The sequence below is a fragment of the Bos javanicus genome, chromosome 13 (assembly GCF_032452875.1).
Source record: "Bos javanicus breed banteng chromosome 13, ARS-OSU_banteng_1.0, whole genome shotgun sequence".
Taxonomy (NCBI): Eukaryota; Metazoa; Chordata; class Mammalia; order Artiodactyla; family Bovidae; genus Bos; species Bos javanicus.
The window spans coordinates 54,926,991-54,945,710 of NC_083880.1; the positions used below are offsets into that span (position 1 = coordinate 54,926,991).

At 59.8% G+C, this 18,720-nt stretch overlaps 1 protein-coding gene across 1 annotated transcript in view; it reads left to right on the top strand.

Moving 5' to 3' along the window:
* Positions 1-12,038: 12,038 nt before the first annotated feature.
* The window catches only part of LAMA5 (laminin subunit alpha 5), a 51,647-nt gene continuing 44,965 nt past the window's right edge, over positions 12,039-18,720 (top strand). Inside the window, exons 1-2 of the mRNA XM_061436976.1 lie at positions 12,039-12,491; positions 17,148-17,300. Coding sequence (XP_061292960.1) covers positions 12,213-12,491; positions 17,148-17,300 — 432 coding nt within the window. The 5' untranslated portion in view covers positions 12,039-12,212. The remainder of the gene's footprint in view (positions 12,492-17,147; positions 17,301-18,720) is intronic.

The window sequence follows — 18,720 nt, forward strand, 5'->3', positions numbered from 1 at the left end:
GCCTTCCAAGTCTCGAATGTTTACATTCCTGTAGGAAATACCTCCCCAGAAGAGCCCAGGACGAATGTTCTGTAAATGTTGAAACTTGGGGCAAACAGAGGCCTGAGCTGAGCCCCACCCACCACCCTACCTCTCCCTGCAGCAGAGGCCCCGCGGGGGTCCTGGAGGGGACCTCCTGAGCTGCCGGCAGGACAGAGCCTTGGGCGGGCAGATGGGGGTCCAACTGCAGGTTCCCCTATGCCCCCCACCCCTTCCATGGTCTCATGCCCTCCTTTTATGAAGTTGGGGTGACAGGAGATGGGCTTGGTTGGGGTGTCACTTGCACCTGAAGCTCTGGTGGCCCTGGGGGAGCCCCAGTACTCGGGGGGGGTTCGCAGTCAGGCCCTGAGGCTCAAGCCTCAGGCACAAGCCCTGCGTGTGACCAAGGGCCCCGTGTGTGCTCGAGGAAGACAGGGTGAGTCAGGGTGAGTCAGTCTGCTGTTTAGGGTTGAGTGTCTTGGTTCCCCACAGCCCTAAACACAAACCTGCACCTCTCCCATGCTCACGGGATGCACGGGGCCAGCTGGCGAGCATGGGGGCTGTGTGGCTGTGGGTGGCCCGGCACCCAGAGGTGACTCAGCCTCTGCCATCTCCACCTTTCGGCACCGGCTAAGCCGCGCCTCCCTGTCCACCTGGGAGAGGCCAGCGGCCCAGGTGCGCCCCAGCTGCCAGCCCCTGCTTCCAGCAGCTTCTTCAAAGAGCCTGCGTCCCAGGCTCGGTGTTGTGACAGGTGTGGACCTGCCCAGTGCCCGGACCACCTCCCTTCTGCTCACACGCTGATGGCATCTGGGCTGGTTCCCCTCTGCAACTGTTACAGAAAGGGCTGCCACAAACATTCATGGAGGGGATTCACATGGACCCATCCCCGGGAGTGGAGGTGTGGACCCACGGGGACACTGTGTTTCACCTTTCAGGAAGCACAAGACTGTTCCACACCCATACCATCTGCATCCCCACCAGCAGTGCGGGTGCCCCGACTCCCCAAATCTTTGCCCACACTTGTTGCTGTCGGTGTTTTTACTATGCACTCTGGCTGCTGCACAAGAGGAACAGAGGCCTGGGCACCAAGCCCTCTCCCCTCTGACCTGCCTGCCCCTATCCCAGGCCTCCAGGCCAATGTAAAGGCAATGGGGCACAGGTGTCCCAGCATCCAGCCATGACTGCCCAGCACTTGCTCAGCACAGGACTCAGGACACTAAATAACAAAATAATAAGGTGAAATGTAATAAATCAAAATATTACATAGTTGTTGGAGGAAGAAAGGGGGAATGTACCCTGGAGCTGGGGTCTGTAGGGTGGACTGAGAGCGGGGTGGGAGATTTCTGGTGGAAGGTGTGGTTTGTGCAAAGGTCCTGTGGTGCAAAGGAGCACTTAGCATTTGTGTGGAGGCCAGTGAGGCTGGACGCTGTGGGCTCTGAGGGGGTGAGGGGCTGCTCAAGGACCTTGGAGGCTGTGCGGGGTTCCAAAGACAGGAACGACAGGGCAACCTGCCTCTTAAAAGCCACCTGAGGTTACAGACAGAGGAGGGACCCCTTGTTACAGTCACAGCCGGGGGCCTCAGGGTGGGTGGGTTGCAGTCCCCGGGCAGCATCCAAGTCAGGGCTCCCAAGGGCTGTGCCCGGCCCCTCCTGGGAGGAGATGTCACGGGTTTCTGCCAGCCCAGGGCACGTGCCCATTTGGATTGCAGAGGACGGACTAGCTAAGTGCTGCTGCAGGCCTCCTCCCCTTCCTTGGCCTGGGAAGCCAGGCAGCCCTTGCCCAGAGCATATCCTGGACAGACAGACAGCTGTCGACCTCTCAACGTGTTGTCTCAGGCCCCCTTCCTGGGTCACTGCACTGCCTGAGACAGCTTTCCCCAAGAGCCTGCGGGCAAGATGCAGGCCCATGGCAGGGGCTGGCCCCCACACCATCCTCCTCTTTCTTTCGTATGGGGAGACACAGGGGGTGGTCAGGGCCAGCCCTGCCCCCTCTGCTCACCTGGTCAGCAGGGTGACAAGAGTCCCTGCCTCCCCAACTGGCCCAGGAACGGCTGCGCCGAGCACAGTGGGGCCCTGTCACCACTTGTCCCTCCCTGCCCATGGTCTAGACCATTCAGGTAGGACCCAAATCAAATCCCTTATGACTATACAGTGGAAGTGAGAAATAGATTTAAGGGCCTAGATCTGATACATAGAGTGCCTGATGAACTATGGAATGAGGTTCGTGACATTGTACAGGAGACAGGGATCAAGACCATCCCCATGGAAAAGAAATGCAAAAAAGCAAAATGGCTGCCTGGGGAGGCCTTACAAATAGCTGTGAAAAGAAGAGAAGCGAAAAGCAAAGGAGAAAAGGAAAGATATAAGCATCTGAATGCAGAATTCCAAAGAACAGCAAAAAGAGATAAGAGAGCCTTCCTCAGCGATCAATGCAAAGAAATAGAGGAAAACAACAGAATGGGAAAGACTAGAGATCTCTTCAAGAAAATTAGAGATACCAAGGGAACATTTCATGCAAAGATGGGCTCAATAAAGGACAGAAATGGTATGGACCTAACAGAAGCAGAAGATATTAAGAAGAGGTGGCAAGAATACACAAAAGAACTGTACAAAAAAGATCTTCATGACCTAGATAATCACGATGATGTGATCACTGACCTAGAGCCAGACATCCTGGAATGTAAAGTCAAGTGGGCCTTAGAAAGCATCACTACGAACAAAGCTAGTGGAGGTGATGGAATTCCAGTTGAGCCATTTCAAATCCTAAAAGATGATGCTTTGAAAGTGCTGCACTCAATATGCCAGCAAATTTGGAAAACTCAGCAGTGGCCACAGGACTGGAAAAGGTCAGTTTTCATTCCAATCCCAAAGAAAGGCAATGCCAAAGAATGCTCAAACTACCGCACAATTGCACTCATCTCACACGCTAGTAAAGTAATGCTAAAAATTCTCCGAGCCAGGCTTCAGCAATACGTGAACCATGAACTTCCTGATGTTCAAGCTGGTTTTAGAAAAGGCAGAGGAACCAGAGATCAAATTGCCAACATCCGCTGGATCATGGAAAAAGCAAGAGAGTTCCAGAAAAACATCTATTTCTGCTTTATTGACTATGCCAAAGCCTTTGACTGTGTGGATCACAATAAACTGTGGAAAATTCTGAAAGAGATGGGAATACCAGACCACCTGACCTGCCTCTTGAGAAATCTGTATGCAGGTCAGGAAGCAACAGTTAGAACTGGACATGGAAAAACAGACTGGTTCCAAATAAAGGCGTACATCAAGGCTGTATATTGTCACCCTGCTTATTTAACTTCCATGCAGAGTACATCATGAGAAACACTGGACTGGAAGAAACACAAGCTGGAATCAAGATTGCCGGGAGAAATGTCAATAACTTCAGATATGCAGATGACACCACCCTTATGGCAGAAAGTGAAGAGGAACTAGAAAGCCTCTTGATGAAAGTGAAAGAGGAGAGTGAAAAAGTTGGCTTAAAGCTCCACATTCAGAAAACGAAGATCATGGCATCTGGTCCCATCACTTCATGGGAAATAGATGGGGAAATAGTGGAAACAGTGTCAGACTTTATTTTTGGGGTTCCAAAATCACTGCAGATAGTGACTGCAGCCATGAAATTAAAAGACGCTTACTCCTTGGAAGCAAAGTTATGACCAACCTGGATAGCATATTCAAAAACAGAGACATTACTTTGCCAACAAAGGTCTGTCTAGTCAAGGCTATGGTTTTTCCAGTAGTCATGTATGGATGTGAGAGTTGGACTGTAAAGAAGGCTGAGTGCTGAAGAATTGATGCTTTTGAACTGTGGTGTTGGAGAAGACTCTTGAGAGTCCCTTGGACTGCAAGGAGATCCAACCAGTCCATTCTGAAGGAGATCAGTCCTGGGTGTTCACTGGAAGGACTGATGCTAAAGCTGAAACTCCAATACTTCGGCCACCTCATGCGAAGAGTTGACTCATTGGAAAAGACTCTGATGCTGGGAGGGATTGGGGGCAGGAGGAGAAGGGGACAACAGAGGATGAGATGGCTGGATGGCATCACTGACTCAATGGACATGAGTCTGGGTGAATTCCAGGAGTTGGTGATGGACAGGGAGGCCTGGCGTGCTGCGATTCATGGGGTCCCAAAGAGTCGGACACGACTGAGTGGCTGCACTGCGCATGGTCTGGGGCCTCTCCTGGCCGCAGCCCCAACGTGCAGGCAGTTGACGCTGGTGCCCCTGGAAAGGTGGACTCCACCTCTACTTGCTGTGTCCCAGGGCCATGTGGCAGCTCAGGGGCCCAGGGAAGCTGCGTCCTCATAGGCTGGCCCACTCCCCAGCCCTGCTGGCAAGGCCCACCAGGCCCCCACGGCCAGAGCTTCCAGGTGGCAGACGGGCCAGAGGGCAGGAGGAGCCTATGTCACCGCTGCTGCTGCCAATCTTTGGGGGAGGGGCTAGGGCTGCCCAGAGTAGTGGAGCTCAGCAGATGGAGGGCAGCAGGTGGGAGGAAGAGGGACACCAAGAGACACACAGAAAAGGAGAGACAGACAGAGGCAGGGAGACAGAGGCAGAGAGAGAGGGTAGCCAGAGTGAGAAACCCAGAGAAAGAGAGAGTTGGGACAGAAAGAGGTGGGGGTGATGGAGGGAGGGATGATGGGCTGGGAGGGAGGCGGGGAGGCTGGGCAGGGAGGTTGAATCCCAGCAGGTGTCCAGATGCGGTGTGGGGACCCTGGTGCCACTCTGGGGAGGGCACTGATGCCAGGCTGGGCCTGCCCAGGGAAGGAGGCAACTTACTGAGGGCCAGTGACCTAGCCAGTCAAGGCCAGAGCCAGGCTGCAGGCCCCAGACCCTCGCAGGCTGTACCTGGTATGGTTTGGGTGGTACTGTCGGGGTGGGGCGGCTGGCCTCAAATCTTGCAGCTCTTGCCAGGATGGCAGACCCCCAGGGTTTGTCACAGGGCCCCCAACCAGACGTCCCAAAGTTGGCAAGGGGGTCGGGCTTATCTGGCTGCTTTTAGGGGGCTGTGGGCCAGGAGACTAGGGCCATTCAAACCACTCCCCTTGGCCCTGCCTGGCCCAGCCTGGGGCTCAGCCCCACATCCCTGCCCTTCCCGTGGGATCAGATTCCTCCTGGGCAGCAAGGCCTTCTGGCCATATAAGGCCGCCTGTGGGCACCTCCTGGAGGAGCTGCAGAGCCCTCACCCCGCGGGAACTGGAGCTCCGCCAGGCCCCCAGGGACCTGGGGGGAAGGGCCTGCTGCAGGTCAGTCCTGAGAGGGAGGGGGGGTCAGGGACAACCCAGGTCCCTACGTGCCACCCCCTCCTTCTGTGCTGGGGACCCCCTGCCCCTCACCTGCTTCCCCCAGGGCTGCCCAGTCCACAGTACAGAGCAGGAAGGTGGTGAGCATGGGCGTGGGGGAGTCCCAGGAGCCAAAGGCCAAATGGAGTAAATAATAACACTGCAGACAGGTTGGCCCCGTGGGTGTCTGATGTGGATGCTACCGTCCTGTGTGGGGGATACAGAGACTGATGTAAGCCTTCTGGGGTCAACCCACTGCTCCCCACAGATCTGGGAGCAGGAGCCCTGGACCCCCAACTTTACACCCCAGGAAGGTGCTGGAAGGTGCCCCATTGAGGGAGGTACCTGGGCCTGGGGTCCGAAGAGCAACCTCACTTCTGAACCAGCCCCTCCCTTTGCCCTCTGGATTTGATTGGCTCTCCAGGGAGGTCCGGGCCCCCTCCTCAGGGGTTCCTAGGGCCCCCCCAACTCAGCCCACCACTCCCCTGGGGCTGGGGTGGGAGATTTGTGGCTGAGGGTTGCTCCTCAAGCCCAGGGCTGGGTCAGGGGGGCGTCTGGTGAGCCATGGTGGGAGAGATATCGTGCAAGGATGCCAACATGGGGGCTATCTCAGACGGCAGCTCCTTCCTCTCAGCAGGCCCTGCCTCTCCTTCCAGCTCACAGACCCTGGGCTGGGAAGGGGTCCCCAGAGTACAGCAGTGGGCTTCTTCTGGGGAACCAGAGGCCCAAGTCGTAGGGTCCTGCACAGGCTAGAAGGACCTATGACAGGGTAAACCCAAGAGGCTGCCCTTCATGTGGTGGGCACTCCCTAGGCACCTCCTCTTCACCAGGCCTGGGGATATGGCAAGAAGGACAGGCAAGACATAGGTGTGATTGAACTGAATATGAGAAAGCAGGGCAGGTGCATACCTGTCTGACCCACTAGGGGCCCAAGAGAGCAGACGAAGGGGCAGGGTCTCTGTTGTGTCCTGGGTGGAGGGAATAAGGCCAAAGTTCCACGAGATAGAGGGGGAGGGAAGGCTGGAGGCTCAGCCTGACTGCCCAGACAGGCAGCGCATAGCTGGGAGGCTCCTTGGGGCCTGGGGGCTGCAGTGAGGGGTCTGGCTTTTATCCTAAGATAAACAAAAGCCAGTATGAAAAAAAAAAAAAAGCCAGTATGGCTTGGGAGGAGGGAGACAGGATGAGGCGCGAGTGCCAGCCAGGGGCCCAGCCCAGCAGGCAGCCGGCACCCATAGCTGTGATCATAAAGGTTCCAGTCCATAAGGTGACTGGTCTGATTCCTCCAGCTTGTGGCATCCTTCACAAAGCCTGGTGCCCCTATGTCAGCAGGGTGGGGGCTCCCCTACACTCAGCTGGAGACACTGAGGCCACAGGAGGGGATGTACAAGCCAAACCCTGGACTCTGGACTCCTGCCTGATCCAGGCTGTCTGCTCATGGACAGCACACTGACCAGCCTATGGGGAGTCACAAAGCCTCACATTTCTGAGCATCCTGGATGTGTGTGCCTTCTAGAAAGCCAGGCCTGCCCGTCTAGGACACCAGTCCGGAAGGAGGTGAGCTGAGTGGGAGAAAGGAGCTTTGGGGAACTTCTGTGTAGAGCCCTGGACCTGGGGGCTGGCCAGCCCAGCCCATGGCACTGGGCACATGTGAGCCTGTCTGGACCCCCTCCGAGGTACAAATTGCCCACCAGGATGCCCGAGGGTCTGGCCTTCATGGGCACCCTGGGGACTGTGGCCTGTAGGCTGGGCACAGAGCAGGCAGAGGTGGACCCTCCAGAGCTCCAGGGACAGAATGCTCCTGGAGGAAGGCCCTTGGCTGGGCAGCACAGGGGTCAAAACCATCTGCTCCTTGCTGGGGTCAACCCAAAGCCTGGTGGCCTCAGAGGTTTCCCAGAGCCCATGCCCTGGAGGCCTGGGGGAGCCCGAAGGCGGCCCAGCTGGGGTCACAGGCAGGAAACACCAGTCCATCAGGGGCATCCAGGGACCTGTCCCCGGGCCCTCCTCAGCTGGGAATGAGGGGACTCCAGCCCGGCCCCACCCTTCTGGTGCCCTTTCAGGTCATCTGGCCTGTCCTCTGCCCTCCCAGTGGACTGTGCCAGCCCACGGCCAGGGAGGGCTCTGGACTGAGCAATGGCCCAGAGGCCAGGGAGCTCTCTCAGCCCCAGACCTGCTGGCTTTACAACCCTTTACAACCTCCTAATGATGACAATATGTGAACCGTGAACTTCCTGATGTTCAAGCTGGTTTTACAAAAGGCAGAGGAACCAGAGATCAAATTGCCAACATCCGCTGGATCATGGAAAAAGCAAGAGAGTTCCAGAAAAACATCTATTTCTGCTTTATTGACTATGCCAAAGCCTTTGACTGTGTGGATCACAATAAACTGTGGAAAGTTCTGAAAGAGATGGGAATACCAGACCACCTGACCTGCCTCTTGAGAAATCTGTATGCAGGTCAGGAAGCAACAGTTAGAACTGGACATGGAACAACAGACTGGTTCCAAATAGGAAAAGGAGTATGTCAAGGCTGTATATTGTCACCCTGCTTATTTAACTTCCATGCAGAGTACATCATGAGAAACACTGGACTGGAAGAAACACAAGCTGGAATCAAGATTGCTGGGAGAAATGTTAATAACCTCAGATATGCAGATGACACCACCCTTATGGCAGAAAGTGAAGAGGAACTAAAAAGCCTCTTGATGAAAGTGAAAGAGGAGAGTGAAAAAGTTGGCTTAAAGCTCAATATTCAGAAAATGAAGATCATGGCATCCGGTCCTATCACTTCATGGGAAATAGATGGGGAAACAGTGGAAACAGTGTCAGACTTTGTCTTGTTGGGCTCCAAAATCACTGCAGATGGTGACTGCAGCCATGAAATTAAAAGACGCTTACTCCTTGGAAGCAAAGTTATGACCAACCTAGAGAGCATATTCAAAAGCAGACACATTACTTTGCCAGCAAAGGTCCGTCTAGTCAAGGCTATGGTTTTTCCAGTGGTCATGTATGGATATGAGAGTTGGACTGTGAAGAAGGCTGAGCACCGAAGAATTGATGCTTTTGAACTGTGGTGTTGGAGAAGATTCTTGAGAGTCCCTTAGACTGCAGGGAGATCCAACCAGTCCATTCTGAAGGAGATCAGCCCTGGGATTTCTTTGGAAGGAATGATGCTAAAGCTGAAGCTCCAGTACTTTGGTCACCTCATGCGAAGAGTTGACTCATTGGAAAAGACTCTGATGCTGGGAGGCATTGAGGGCAGGAGGAGAAGGGGACGACAGAGGATGAGATGGCTGGATGGCATCACTGACTCGATGGACATGAGTCTGGGTGAACTCCGGGAGTTGGTGATGGACAGGGAGGCCTGGCGTGCTGTGATTCATGGGTCGCAAAGAGTTGGACACGACTGAGCGACTGAACTGAACTGAACTGAACTGAATGAGGCCTTCCCTCAGCTGGTCTGCATCCTACCCCCCAGGCCTGGGCTGGACCAGGGCTGCCAGCAGCAGCCAGCCAGCATCAGCCTTGCTGCCTGCCCCACAGCCAGCCTGGATGGACGGGGTACATGTTTTGGCCAGCTGGGCTCCCCAGAAGGCATCAGGGCAGCCCTGGAGCAGGGAATATTCCAAACCACAGCCTAGCTTCTCCTGAAACCTCTTCCTGCCAAAGGGAGACACACTCCCAGCGAGAAGCAGAGAGCTCAGCTTCCTCCTCCCCATGGGGCATTGCAGTTTCTCCTCCCCCACTGGAGGAGCAGTGCCCGGGTGAGAGCTGGGATCCAGGACAGCAGTCAAGGTCGGCACAGTCATCTGTTACCGACTGTGATGTGATGATGCGGCTGAGTGTAATGAGGGGTGCCCCTCGCAGCTGCTCCCGGGGAGTTATGGTCGTGGTTAGGACTCAGCTCGGGCTACGGCAGGTGTGCCCATGTGGCCTGGCCTGTGGTCCCCACAGCTACCCTGCAGATGGGGCTGAGCAGGGCTCCTGGGCATGACATCAAGGTGGGGGGGGGCGCAGTCTTGAGGGTGGACTCCCCTGGCCCGGGCCCCACTGCAGGGGTCTTATCCCAGGGCTCGGTGTGGGGGGATTGGCTGGACCCCCTACCTGGGTTCAGAAGCACCTCTTCCCCACTTGTATCTGACCTCCCACAGGTCCCGGGGCTCCAGTTACTGTGGGGCTGGGTGGGGGGACTCTGGGTGTGGGGTCCTCCTCATGGGACATGGTCAGAGCCTAGCAGGACAGAGGGGGTCAGATTGCCTCCACACCCCTTCCCGTGAGCTGCCTTCACCCACCACCCACCTCCCAGGACTTGGTGTCCCTCTCCTGTGAACTTAGGACAGAAGGCTAAAGCAGCCTGTTTGGGGGTGGAGGGCACTGCATTACAGACCTGTACCCCAAAGTTGCCCAATACATCTGGGAAGAGGAAATGAATGCCAGTCCATCTTCTTCTCTCCCTTGCTAACCACATGCTCCTGACTGACCCCTGGGCCTTGGAAACTGACCCTCAGTTTCCCAATTCCTAAGTAGGAAAGGTGGCTGGGTGACCCAGGAGTCAGAGCAAGACTGGACACCCTTGCTGGGCCAGCTGAAAATGACTTGCTGGAAATGTGCCTCAGGCATCAGGCATGAAGGTGGGCAGAGATGGGCCTCCCTCCCCTGCCCTGCTCCAGCTGGGGCACCTAAGCGGGCACAGGGTGGGGGCCAAGCGGGCATCTCACTCAGCTCCTTCCGCCACATTGCCCTCTGCCCACTTTACCAGGCAATGCGCCTCCCCCCTCCCCCCCAGGCCCAGGCCACCAGTTGCTCAGGGCAGCTGTCTCCGGAAGCCGCTAGCCCGCGATTAACCCTCTGCATGCTGGCCCGGCTGACTCAGCGCATTCTCAGGCGGCGGCCCCTCCCTCCCGTCTGCTCTGTGCCCTCTGGACAGCGGTGGCCTGATCTCTGGGAGGCTCAGAGGGCTCCTACCTCTCACCTCTGTCCCCGGGCCCCTCCATGGGTGTTGAGAAGCTGACATGGGGGGCAGCCTGGGTGGAGGGTTCCCAGCTCCAGCCCCCAGGATGCCAGGCCACCAGAGCTAAGGGGGTGACAGTGCCAGGGCCAGAGCGCACTGCTGTGATGTGTGTTATGGGGGCACCTCTGGGCAGTAGGGAGGGCGGGGCGAGGACAGGTCAAATCCCCCATCTGGAAACCCTGCTACTTGCCCAGAGGCAGCTCTCCTCTCAAGGGGTCATAAATTAGCCAGTGAGCTGGCCTGTCAAGGCACCAGGACTCTGGATTCCTTCCTGTCCACCTGCCCCTCCCCCATCTAGGCCAGGCCCTCTCCAACTCAGAGGGTCTCTGGGGAGGAACAACCTCTTCTCCCCCTCCCCCAGGTGGAGTTACAGAATAGCCTGGGAGCAGAGGGAGATGAGAAAGAAGAAGGGAAAGGAGAGAGAGGGGAGGAGGGAGCCAGCCCACACTGCCTGCCTGTCTCAACTCTGCAGAGAAGCTGCCGTCCAGCCCCTGGGATTCAGGATTTGCAGAAGGCCAGGGACAGCCAGAAAGATGTGACCAGTGGTGTGACCTTCCGGGAACAACTACTGGGGCAGGACCCGCCAGGACCAGCTGGCTGCCACCCCACACACTTACTCAACTCCCCAGGACTGTCCAGGGGGTCCCACGTGGGACAGACACCCAGCTGGCCTAGCTCATAGACTGGGGGCCCTGCCAGCCCAGCAGCTGCGCCAGCCCCATCAGGGCTTCCCTTGAGGCGGATGTGGGCCAGGAGCTGAAGGAGGGGAGGAGACCCAGTGGCCGAAGCCACCCAAACGCAAAAACAGCTGGGACACAATCCTGAGACACAATCCTGAGCTTGGCGTCTCTTCCAGCCCCATTTCCCCAGTGTCCTTGAGCACCTGCCCTGAGCCTGAGGGTTCCACTAGCAGACAGAGACGGTGGCACCAGGGTGAGCTCACACTTGGCCCCCCCTTCACACAGCAGGTGCTCAATAGATGCCCTCCTTTGCAGCCAGTCTTCCTGGCACCTACGGGGCTCTGAGTATCCTCCCTTCACTGCAGAGGGCCCCACTTCCCCGTTTTAGAGAATTTTTAAACCAAACCCTGCGCAGGCAGGAGTCAGGTGGGGTTGAATCTGACCTGGCCCCTCGCAAGGGAACACGGAGTCCGCAATGAGGGGTCTCCCTCTCCCTCTGCAGATCGGATTGTCTCCGGGGCCACTACCCACCGCCATTCACAGCCGGCAGAGTGCACCTTCCTGCACACCTGCTGGATGAGGCAGAATGGGGGCCAGTACCATGCGCAAAACACCGAAAACCAGCCGGCGAGAGGCGGCCAGGATGCGCTGCGCTCCGGGTTTCACATCTCAATCCCAGGGACTCCGCGTTTGGGCTCCCTGGCTGCGGTCACTCGAGTCGCTCTGCCGGTTCTGGGGTCGCGGGTGGGGACGGGCTGGGCCCGGACTGGACCCGAGGCGAGCGGCGCCGAACCCGGGACCGCCGGGGACCCTCGGCCGCCTAGAGGTGCCCGAAGTTAGGGAAACAAAGAGCGGATCCGCTGGACCGAGAGGAGCGGGCCGGCGCGTCCGGGGCCGCGGTGCTGGAGGGTGCAGGGGGCCGCCAGGAACCGAGAGCCACGCCCCGGGGCCGCCTGGGCGCAGCATTCCCACGGCCCGGCCCGAGATCAGCAGGTGTCCCCCTTCCAGGAGGCCGGCCGGGCCGGGGTCCCAAGGGTTAAGGCGGCCGGCCGCCCCTCCCCCGGCCTCCCCCGCCCCCTCCCCGGGGCGCGGGGCCGAAGCTCCCGGGCGGGCCGGGGCGGGGCCTGACGTCCGCGGGCGGAGCGAGCCGAGCCCGGCCGGGCGCCGCAAACCCGCCGGGCTCCCGCCTCGCCCGCAGTCCCCGAGCTGGAAGATGGCGAAACCGGGCGCGCGGCCCCGCGATTCCTGGGGCCCCGCGCCGCTGCTGCTGGCCGGACTGGCGTTGCTGGGCGCGGCGCGGGCGCGGGCGGCGGGCGGTGGCTTCAGCCTGCACCCGCCCTACTTCAACCTGGCTGAGGGCGCCCGCATCGCCGCCTCGGCCACCTGCGGCGAGGAGGCCCCTGCGCGCGGCGCCCCGCGCCCCACCGAGGACCTCTACTGCAAGTTGGTGGGGGGCCCCGTGGCCGGCGGGGACCCCAACCAGACCATCCAGGTGAGCGAGGGCGGGAGGCCGGGCGGGGGTGGTGGGGACGCCCGCGCGGGGCGAGCACCGGGCTCAGACTCCGGAATTCCAGCCCTACTAGGCGAAGAGCCCAGGTACGGACCGCGGCCGCCGCCCGTCCCAACGCCCCAGTTCTGCATTTCGGGGGACGGAAGGGACCCCAGCTCGGCCCTTCGGGTTCAGCCAGAGAAGTGCGCTTCCCGCCGGGAAGGCGGCACGCAACCGACCCGGGCGCGGCCGGCACCGGTCGAGTTCGGCAGCGGTGACGAGCTGGACGGGAGGGGCTGGTGCCTGGTCCCTGGCGGCCCCGAGTCCTGGGATCCCGGCGAGGGCGGGACTTGGCTTCCGTGGCCGGCTGCCTGTGGGGAGGGGGCCGACCGCTCCGCCTTCCTCCGGGACAGGCTGGAACCTGCTGGCGACGGGATGGGCCAGGGATGGGGGCGGAAGGGCCAGACACAGGAGTGCTAACTCCGGCTGGAGGGTTGAAGCTGTCCCCGCCGGGGTTTCTAGGGAGTCGGTAGGACCCTCGAGGTTGGAGGGGGACAGACAGAGGGGTTTTTAACTGGGGATGAGAGCTCGGAGGTGTAATCGGGGCATCTCTCTGCCTGGGGGCGGAGTAGGGCCTGCTCTGGAGGTTCCCTGACACTCCATGCAGGGCCCATCCTCCCATCCCTGTCCTACCTTAGGGAGAGTCTGGGGGCCCCAAGGCTGTTGTAACCTGAGCCTCAGCCTCCAGGGACTTGCTGCCACCTTCCTGGTAGGAGAGACTGGGGGAGGGAGGAGCCGTGATGGGGTGATGAATGACGGAGGTACTGCTGGGGCCCCTTTACAGGGCCTGCCTGCCCACTCCCCTTGCCCCCCCCCAACCCCATGGGGGTGGATAGAAGTGAGAGGGGGCCCTGGTGCGGCAGTGTTGTCTGGGACAGAGTATCACTTCCCTTGGGCTCCTGAACACACCTTTCTGGACTCATGCTCTCCTGCAAGCCCTGCCCAGCTGAGGGGGAGGTCTCAAGCCCACGTTTCAGGTGGGGAAACTGAGGCCTGTAAAGCCCCAAAGCAGACCAGGATCTGGCTAGGGTGAGCGGGGCCACCTGGACCCCTACCCTGGGCCCTTAATGTCTCTGGGTGACATCAGAGGGGCCAGGTCAAGAGGAGGAGCTTGTGGGGGGGCTCCAAAGCTGCCCAGAGGGCCTGGCTAAGTGCCCGCCCCCAGATGCTCCCCGGAGATTTCACAGCTAATCAGCTCAGGCTCCAGGCCACCTCCCCCTGCCCACCTGTGCTGCCTGCCCAGGCCGTTGAGGAAGGGCTGCTTATTACCTCCTCACAGTGTTTACGGAGAAGGCAATGGCACCCCACTTCAGTACTCTTGCCTGGGAAATCCCATGGATGGAGGAGCCTGGTAGGCTGCTAAGAGTTGGACACGACTAAGCGACTTCACTTTCACTTTTCACTTTCATGCATTGGAGAAGGAAATGGCAACCCACTCCAGTGTTCTTGACTGGAGAATCCCAGGGATGGGGGAGCCTGGTGGACTGCCGTCTATGGGGTCGCACAGAGTCGGACACGACTAAAGCGACTTAGCAGCAGCACAGTGTGTAAAGGAGCAGCCCAGGAGCTGGTGGCCTGTGCCCAAGGCCCTCTCCTTGGCTGTATGGCTTCCTCCTATCCCAGTCTCAGGCTCCTCATCTATAAAATGGGTACATCACGAGGGCCGCCTCACCTGAAGCCGTGAGCTTGGCCTGCCTAAGGGGCCTGGGAGGCAGTCTGTCACACAGTGACCGCTTGGCAAGTGGCCGTGGCCGTGGCGTTGCAGGCAAGGGCCCTGAGCAAAACTTGAGTCCTGCACTCCCAGTCTAGCAGGTTAGGACTGAGGCCTCACTTTAAAAGTCTGCAGTGCTCAGCTATGGCACCCCTGTTTGGAGGCTGCCAGCATGGCCAGAAACACTGATGGCCAGCCGTGGTCGAGTCACCGGACCTGCTTCCCCGTCCTCTTAGGGGACGAGGTCTCCTTACCACCCTTGCCTCTTGTTGGGTTGGTAAAGGGCCTTGTCTGCAAGCACCTTCTGGAGCTAAGTGACCAGGCCCACCTCTCCATCCTAAGAACCCAATTTTGTGGGTGGGTCAGGAGGGTCACATGGTCCACAGCTGCAAGCCAGCAGTTTCTGGGGTCCCCTGGAGGAAATGGGGCAGAAGCTGGCTGGGGGCATGCCACCCAGGGCACAGGATGAGCCCTGCTGTACATTGGGTCGAGGCAGTCCTGTGGGCAGCTGGGGCAGGCAGAGGGTAACTTGGGGATCTGGCCCTGTGACTTCAGGTGGGCACGTGAGATATTCTGGGCTGGCCCCAGCACTGCAGGGGAAGTCGGGGGCTCAGCTGCCAGCATGGTGACTCACTGGGAGGGGAAGTCCTTATCACTGCTCCTTGCTTCCTTGTTCTGTTCCCAGCAGGACCCTCTGCAGCCGAGGGGCGGAGGGAACCTCGTTTCCCCACCCCTCCACCCCCGGCTCCATCCACTGTGCGTCCTCGTCAGGCGGCCCTGCTGTGGCCCCGACTCTCTGGGTGGACCTGAGCAGACATTTCCGTTGTCTCCTTTGACCAAGGCAGTCTTCTTTGGAAGGCCCACCACCCCAGCCAGACGGCCCTACCCATCTCCTCTGAGAGCCCCACCAGGCCCCAGACAGCTTGCACACATGTGCTCCGTGTTTCCCATGATCGTCTCTGAGCCCACCCTCTGGGACCTCTCACAGTCTGGGACCCGGAGCCTGGGTTCCTCCATGTGAGCTGGTGGTATGGCTTGTACAGATGGTGCCCCTCTTTTGGGTGTCCTGCCCATTGCTCCTGCTCCTCTGTGTGGCAGCTCTGGGTCATGACCTCAGGGATGCAGTTAAGAGCAAGGCAGGGGGACTTCTCTCATAGTCCAGTGGCTAAAACTTTGTGCTCCCAATGTAGGGAGCTTGTGTTCGATCCCTGGTCAGGGAACTGGATCCCACATGCTGCAACAAAAAGATCCAGTGTGCCACAAGTAAGACCTGGTGTAGCCAGGCATATAAAAACAAGGCAGGTGCACGCCACCCCCTCGTCCCCTCTGCCCAGGGAGGCAGTAAATGAAGAATCGCCAAACAGCCTCATGTGACAGAATAAATAAAGCAGAGTGGTGGGGGGTGGGGGGTGTCAGGTCAGCTTCTTGGGTGGTCCTACGCAATGGGGCCCTGCTAAGGAGTAACAGCTGATCTGGAGATCAGGGTTCCAGGGCCATAGGGAGAGGGTAGAGGGGGGTCTCCCCAAGCACCCAACACAGAGGGTTCTGCTGCTTGGCACCCAGGCTGCCACCTCTTGGTCTTGCTGTCCTGGCCACAGGGTGGAAGCCGTGAGCAGGTGTGTCCAGGGGAGGCAGGGGCGCACCTTGCCTGGGTGGAGGCTGGGAGCTCTTAGGCTGCCAGGCCTGGGAGGGGGGACAGGGCATCTCCCACGCTCCCAACTCCTAGGAGGAGATCTGGCCCCCTGGGAGGCTGGGAGGGGTGGAGCGGCCACATTTCCCAGACGCGGCCTCTCTGGGCCTCAATCAGTGCCAAGTCTCCGAGGGCCGCCTTTGTGTGCGAAGGGACAGCAGGTCTGGTTTCCTCTGGGCTGGGGGGTTGGGCCTCCACTGGGCCAGCATCCAGGGCCCAGCACTGACCCCTACCCCAGCCTGGGCTTCCAGCACCTGCTCCTACCCCATGGGGACAGCAGGCCGGGATGGCGCTGGGAGCCCTTGTGTCCCCCGCCAGAGGACAGGGCCCCGGCAGGTGGCTGGACCGTGACAGAAGCAGCTGCCAGGCCCCGCATGGGATCCATTAATCCTGCAGTGGCTGCAGCAGGTGCCAGCATTACGCCCACTCTTCAGACAGGGCAGTGAGACTCAGCCGCTGCTGGGATCTGGCCGGGTCCCAGAGCTTGGAAATGGCAGAGCCAGCAGGTCCCGGCCTCGTCTGCCGGCTGCCCACGTGCCTGCCCTCTGGGGCCTCCCCACAGGCTGCCTCCCTAGAGACCCTGCTCCATGGCTCTGGGTGAGAGCCTGGCAGGGAGGTTTGAGGCATGGGCTGGTAGAGGTGGGGAGGAGCACACACTGGGCCTGGGCCTTCTGACTGTAGCCCTACCTTCCTCCCTCTTTAGGTTCCCACTGGGCCCCATCCTGTGCCAGACCTTCTAAAGCCCCCTGCAGTGGCCAGCTTTGTGGGGGAAATGACATGTGACTTGCCCCTTAGCCAGCCCTTTGCCCTTCAGCTCCAGTTGCACTGGCCTTCTTGCTGTTTACTTCTAGTTTGCTCTTCCTGCCCCAGGGCCTTTGCACAGCCAGCCCTTCTTCCTGGAGCATACCCTCTTTTATGGTGTAGGACTCAGATGCCGCCTCCTCAAGGAGGCCTACTGTGATTTCTCCACCTGCACTGGGTGCCCCTCCCCCGCCCACTCTCCTGTTTCCTCTATGGCAGGTGTGATCGTCTCTCACATGAGCTGTGTTGGCACCCAGTGTGTGTTTGCCAAATGAAAGAGTGAACGGCAGACAAGGCTCCGCAGGCTAGGGGTGGGCCCCGTGGGCAGGGGTGGGAATGACCAGAGAGGCAAAAGGTCACAGCATGCCTTGGCCATCTGACTACCTCTCCCCCACAGGGCCAGTACTGCGACATCTGCACGGCTGCCAGCAGCAACAGGGCTCACCCTGTGAGCAACGCCATTGACGGCACGGAGCGCTGGTGGCAGAGCCCACCATTGTCCCGGGGCCTAGAGTACAACGAGGTCAACGTCACCCTGGACCTGGGCCAGGTATAGTCCCTGTTCTGTCTGCCGCAGCCCTACCCTGTGTCTCTGGCCAAAGGGCTCCCCTTGGGGCATGGACTGGAAGGCGGGGTCTCCACCTAGAGTGGGCTGGGAGGCCGGGCTGGACCGGGCACGGACGGACTGCTTGTGGCAAGCTCAGCACGGACACAGACGTGGCAGTGGGCACCTTCCATTGTTTTCTCAGCATCCTCATGGTTCACAGCAAGGCGGGAGGCCAGATGGGGGGCTTTCCAGAGGTCACATGGAGAATTAGGGTGAGGGGCGCAGGGGGGCTGACACGGAGGTGGGGCTGAAGGCTGTGGGCCCTGTGCCCCTGGCCAGGCGCCCTGGTGTTTACTCAGAGGAATTCCTCCGCAGGGAGCCAGGCCCGCTGGGGAGTGGGAGGGGCTGCAGGAATGCACAGGCCAGCGGAAGTGGACATTCCTAGGATACCTGTGCTGCGGGGCCACCCAAGGGTTAGGTGTGCCCCCCCAACTCCCATTCAGGCGGGCAGGAGGGTGTCAGGTATCCCCCCTTTGGTGCATCTGGGCTGTTCAGGCTCACACTCCCACTCCCCACAAGGTGTCTGGCCTTGGAATCCTGGCCTGTGAGAGGGGCCAGCAGTCCCATCGCCTCCTTGGGTGGAGCGGGGTGGGGGTGGCAGGTCGATGAGGCCGAGCCCAGAAGCAGCCAGCTCTGGGCTTGCCTGGGCATCGGGCTCAGGGTTGATCCTGCTCGACCCCACGCTCACCCCTTCCCTGGTCACATGAGCCCAGGGGCCTGAGTCCAGGCCGGCTTAGCCACATCCTGGTGTGTGACCTGGTGGGTCTCTGCTCCTCCACTGGGCCTCCATCCTGCTCTCACCTTGAGGGCATCCCAGGAGAGGTGGGGACACATCTCCTGGAAGCCTGGCTGGGTGGGAGGCGGGCCCTGCAGGCGGGTTTAGTGGGCAGTGTTGGTTGCCTCCTGCCCCCACCTGGAGGCCTGGTGGGCAGGGGTTGGTGAGGGGAATGGGTTTGAGTCCCAGTAAGTGGCCTGGGAGTTCCAGGAGAATGGAGGGGTGGGGTTAGCTCTTAGGCCCTGGGAGGGGCTCCCTTCCTAGGCCCTGGAGGAGGCCCCTGGGCTGCCAGGTCTGGGGAGCGCCAGGCCCACTGCCCTTCAGCTCACTGGGCCTTCACCACACCTGTGCTCTCTTCCCTTCCGCTGGGAGCATGAGAGGGACCTCAGCAACCCTGTGTGCCCCAGGGTGCCCCTGTCTCTGGCACTGCCCTAGAGGGGTTGCCAGGGAGGGAGAGGGGGACATGGACTCTGCCACTGCCCTGGGGTCAGCAGGGGAGCTTGTGCTGAGCCGCTGGGTCCTTCTCGCCCCTTCTCCTCTGTGGACAAGCCTGGCCAGACTGGGGCAGGGCAGGGGTGCTCTCTGGGC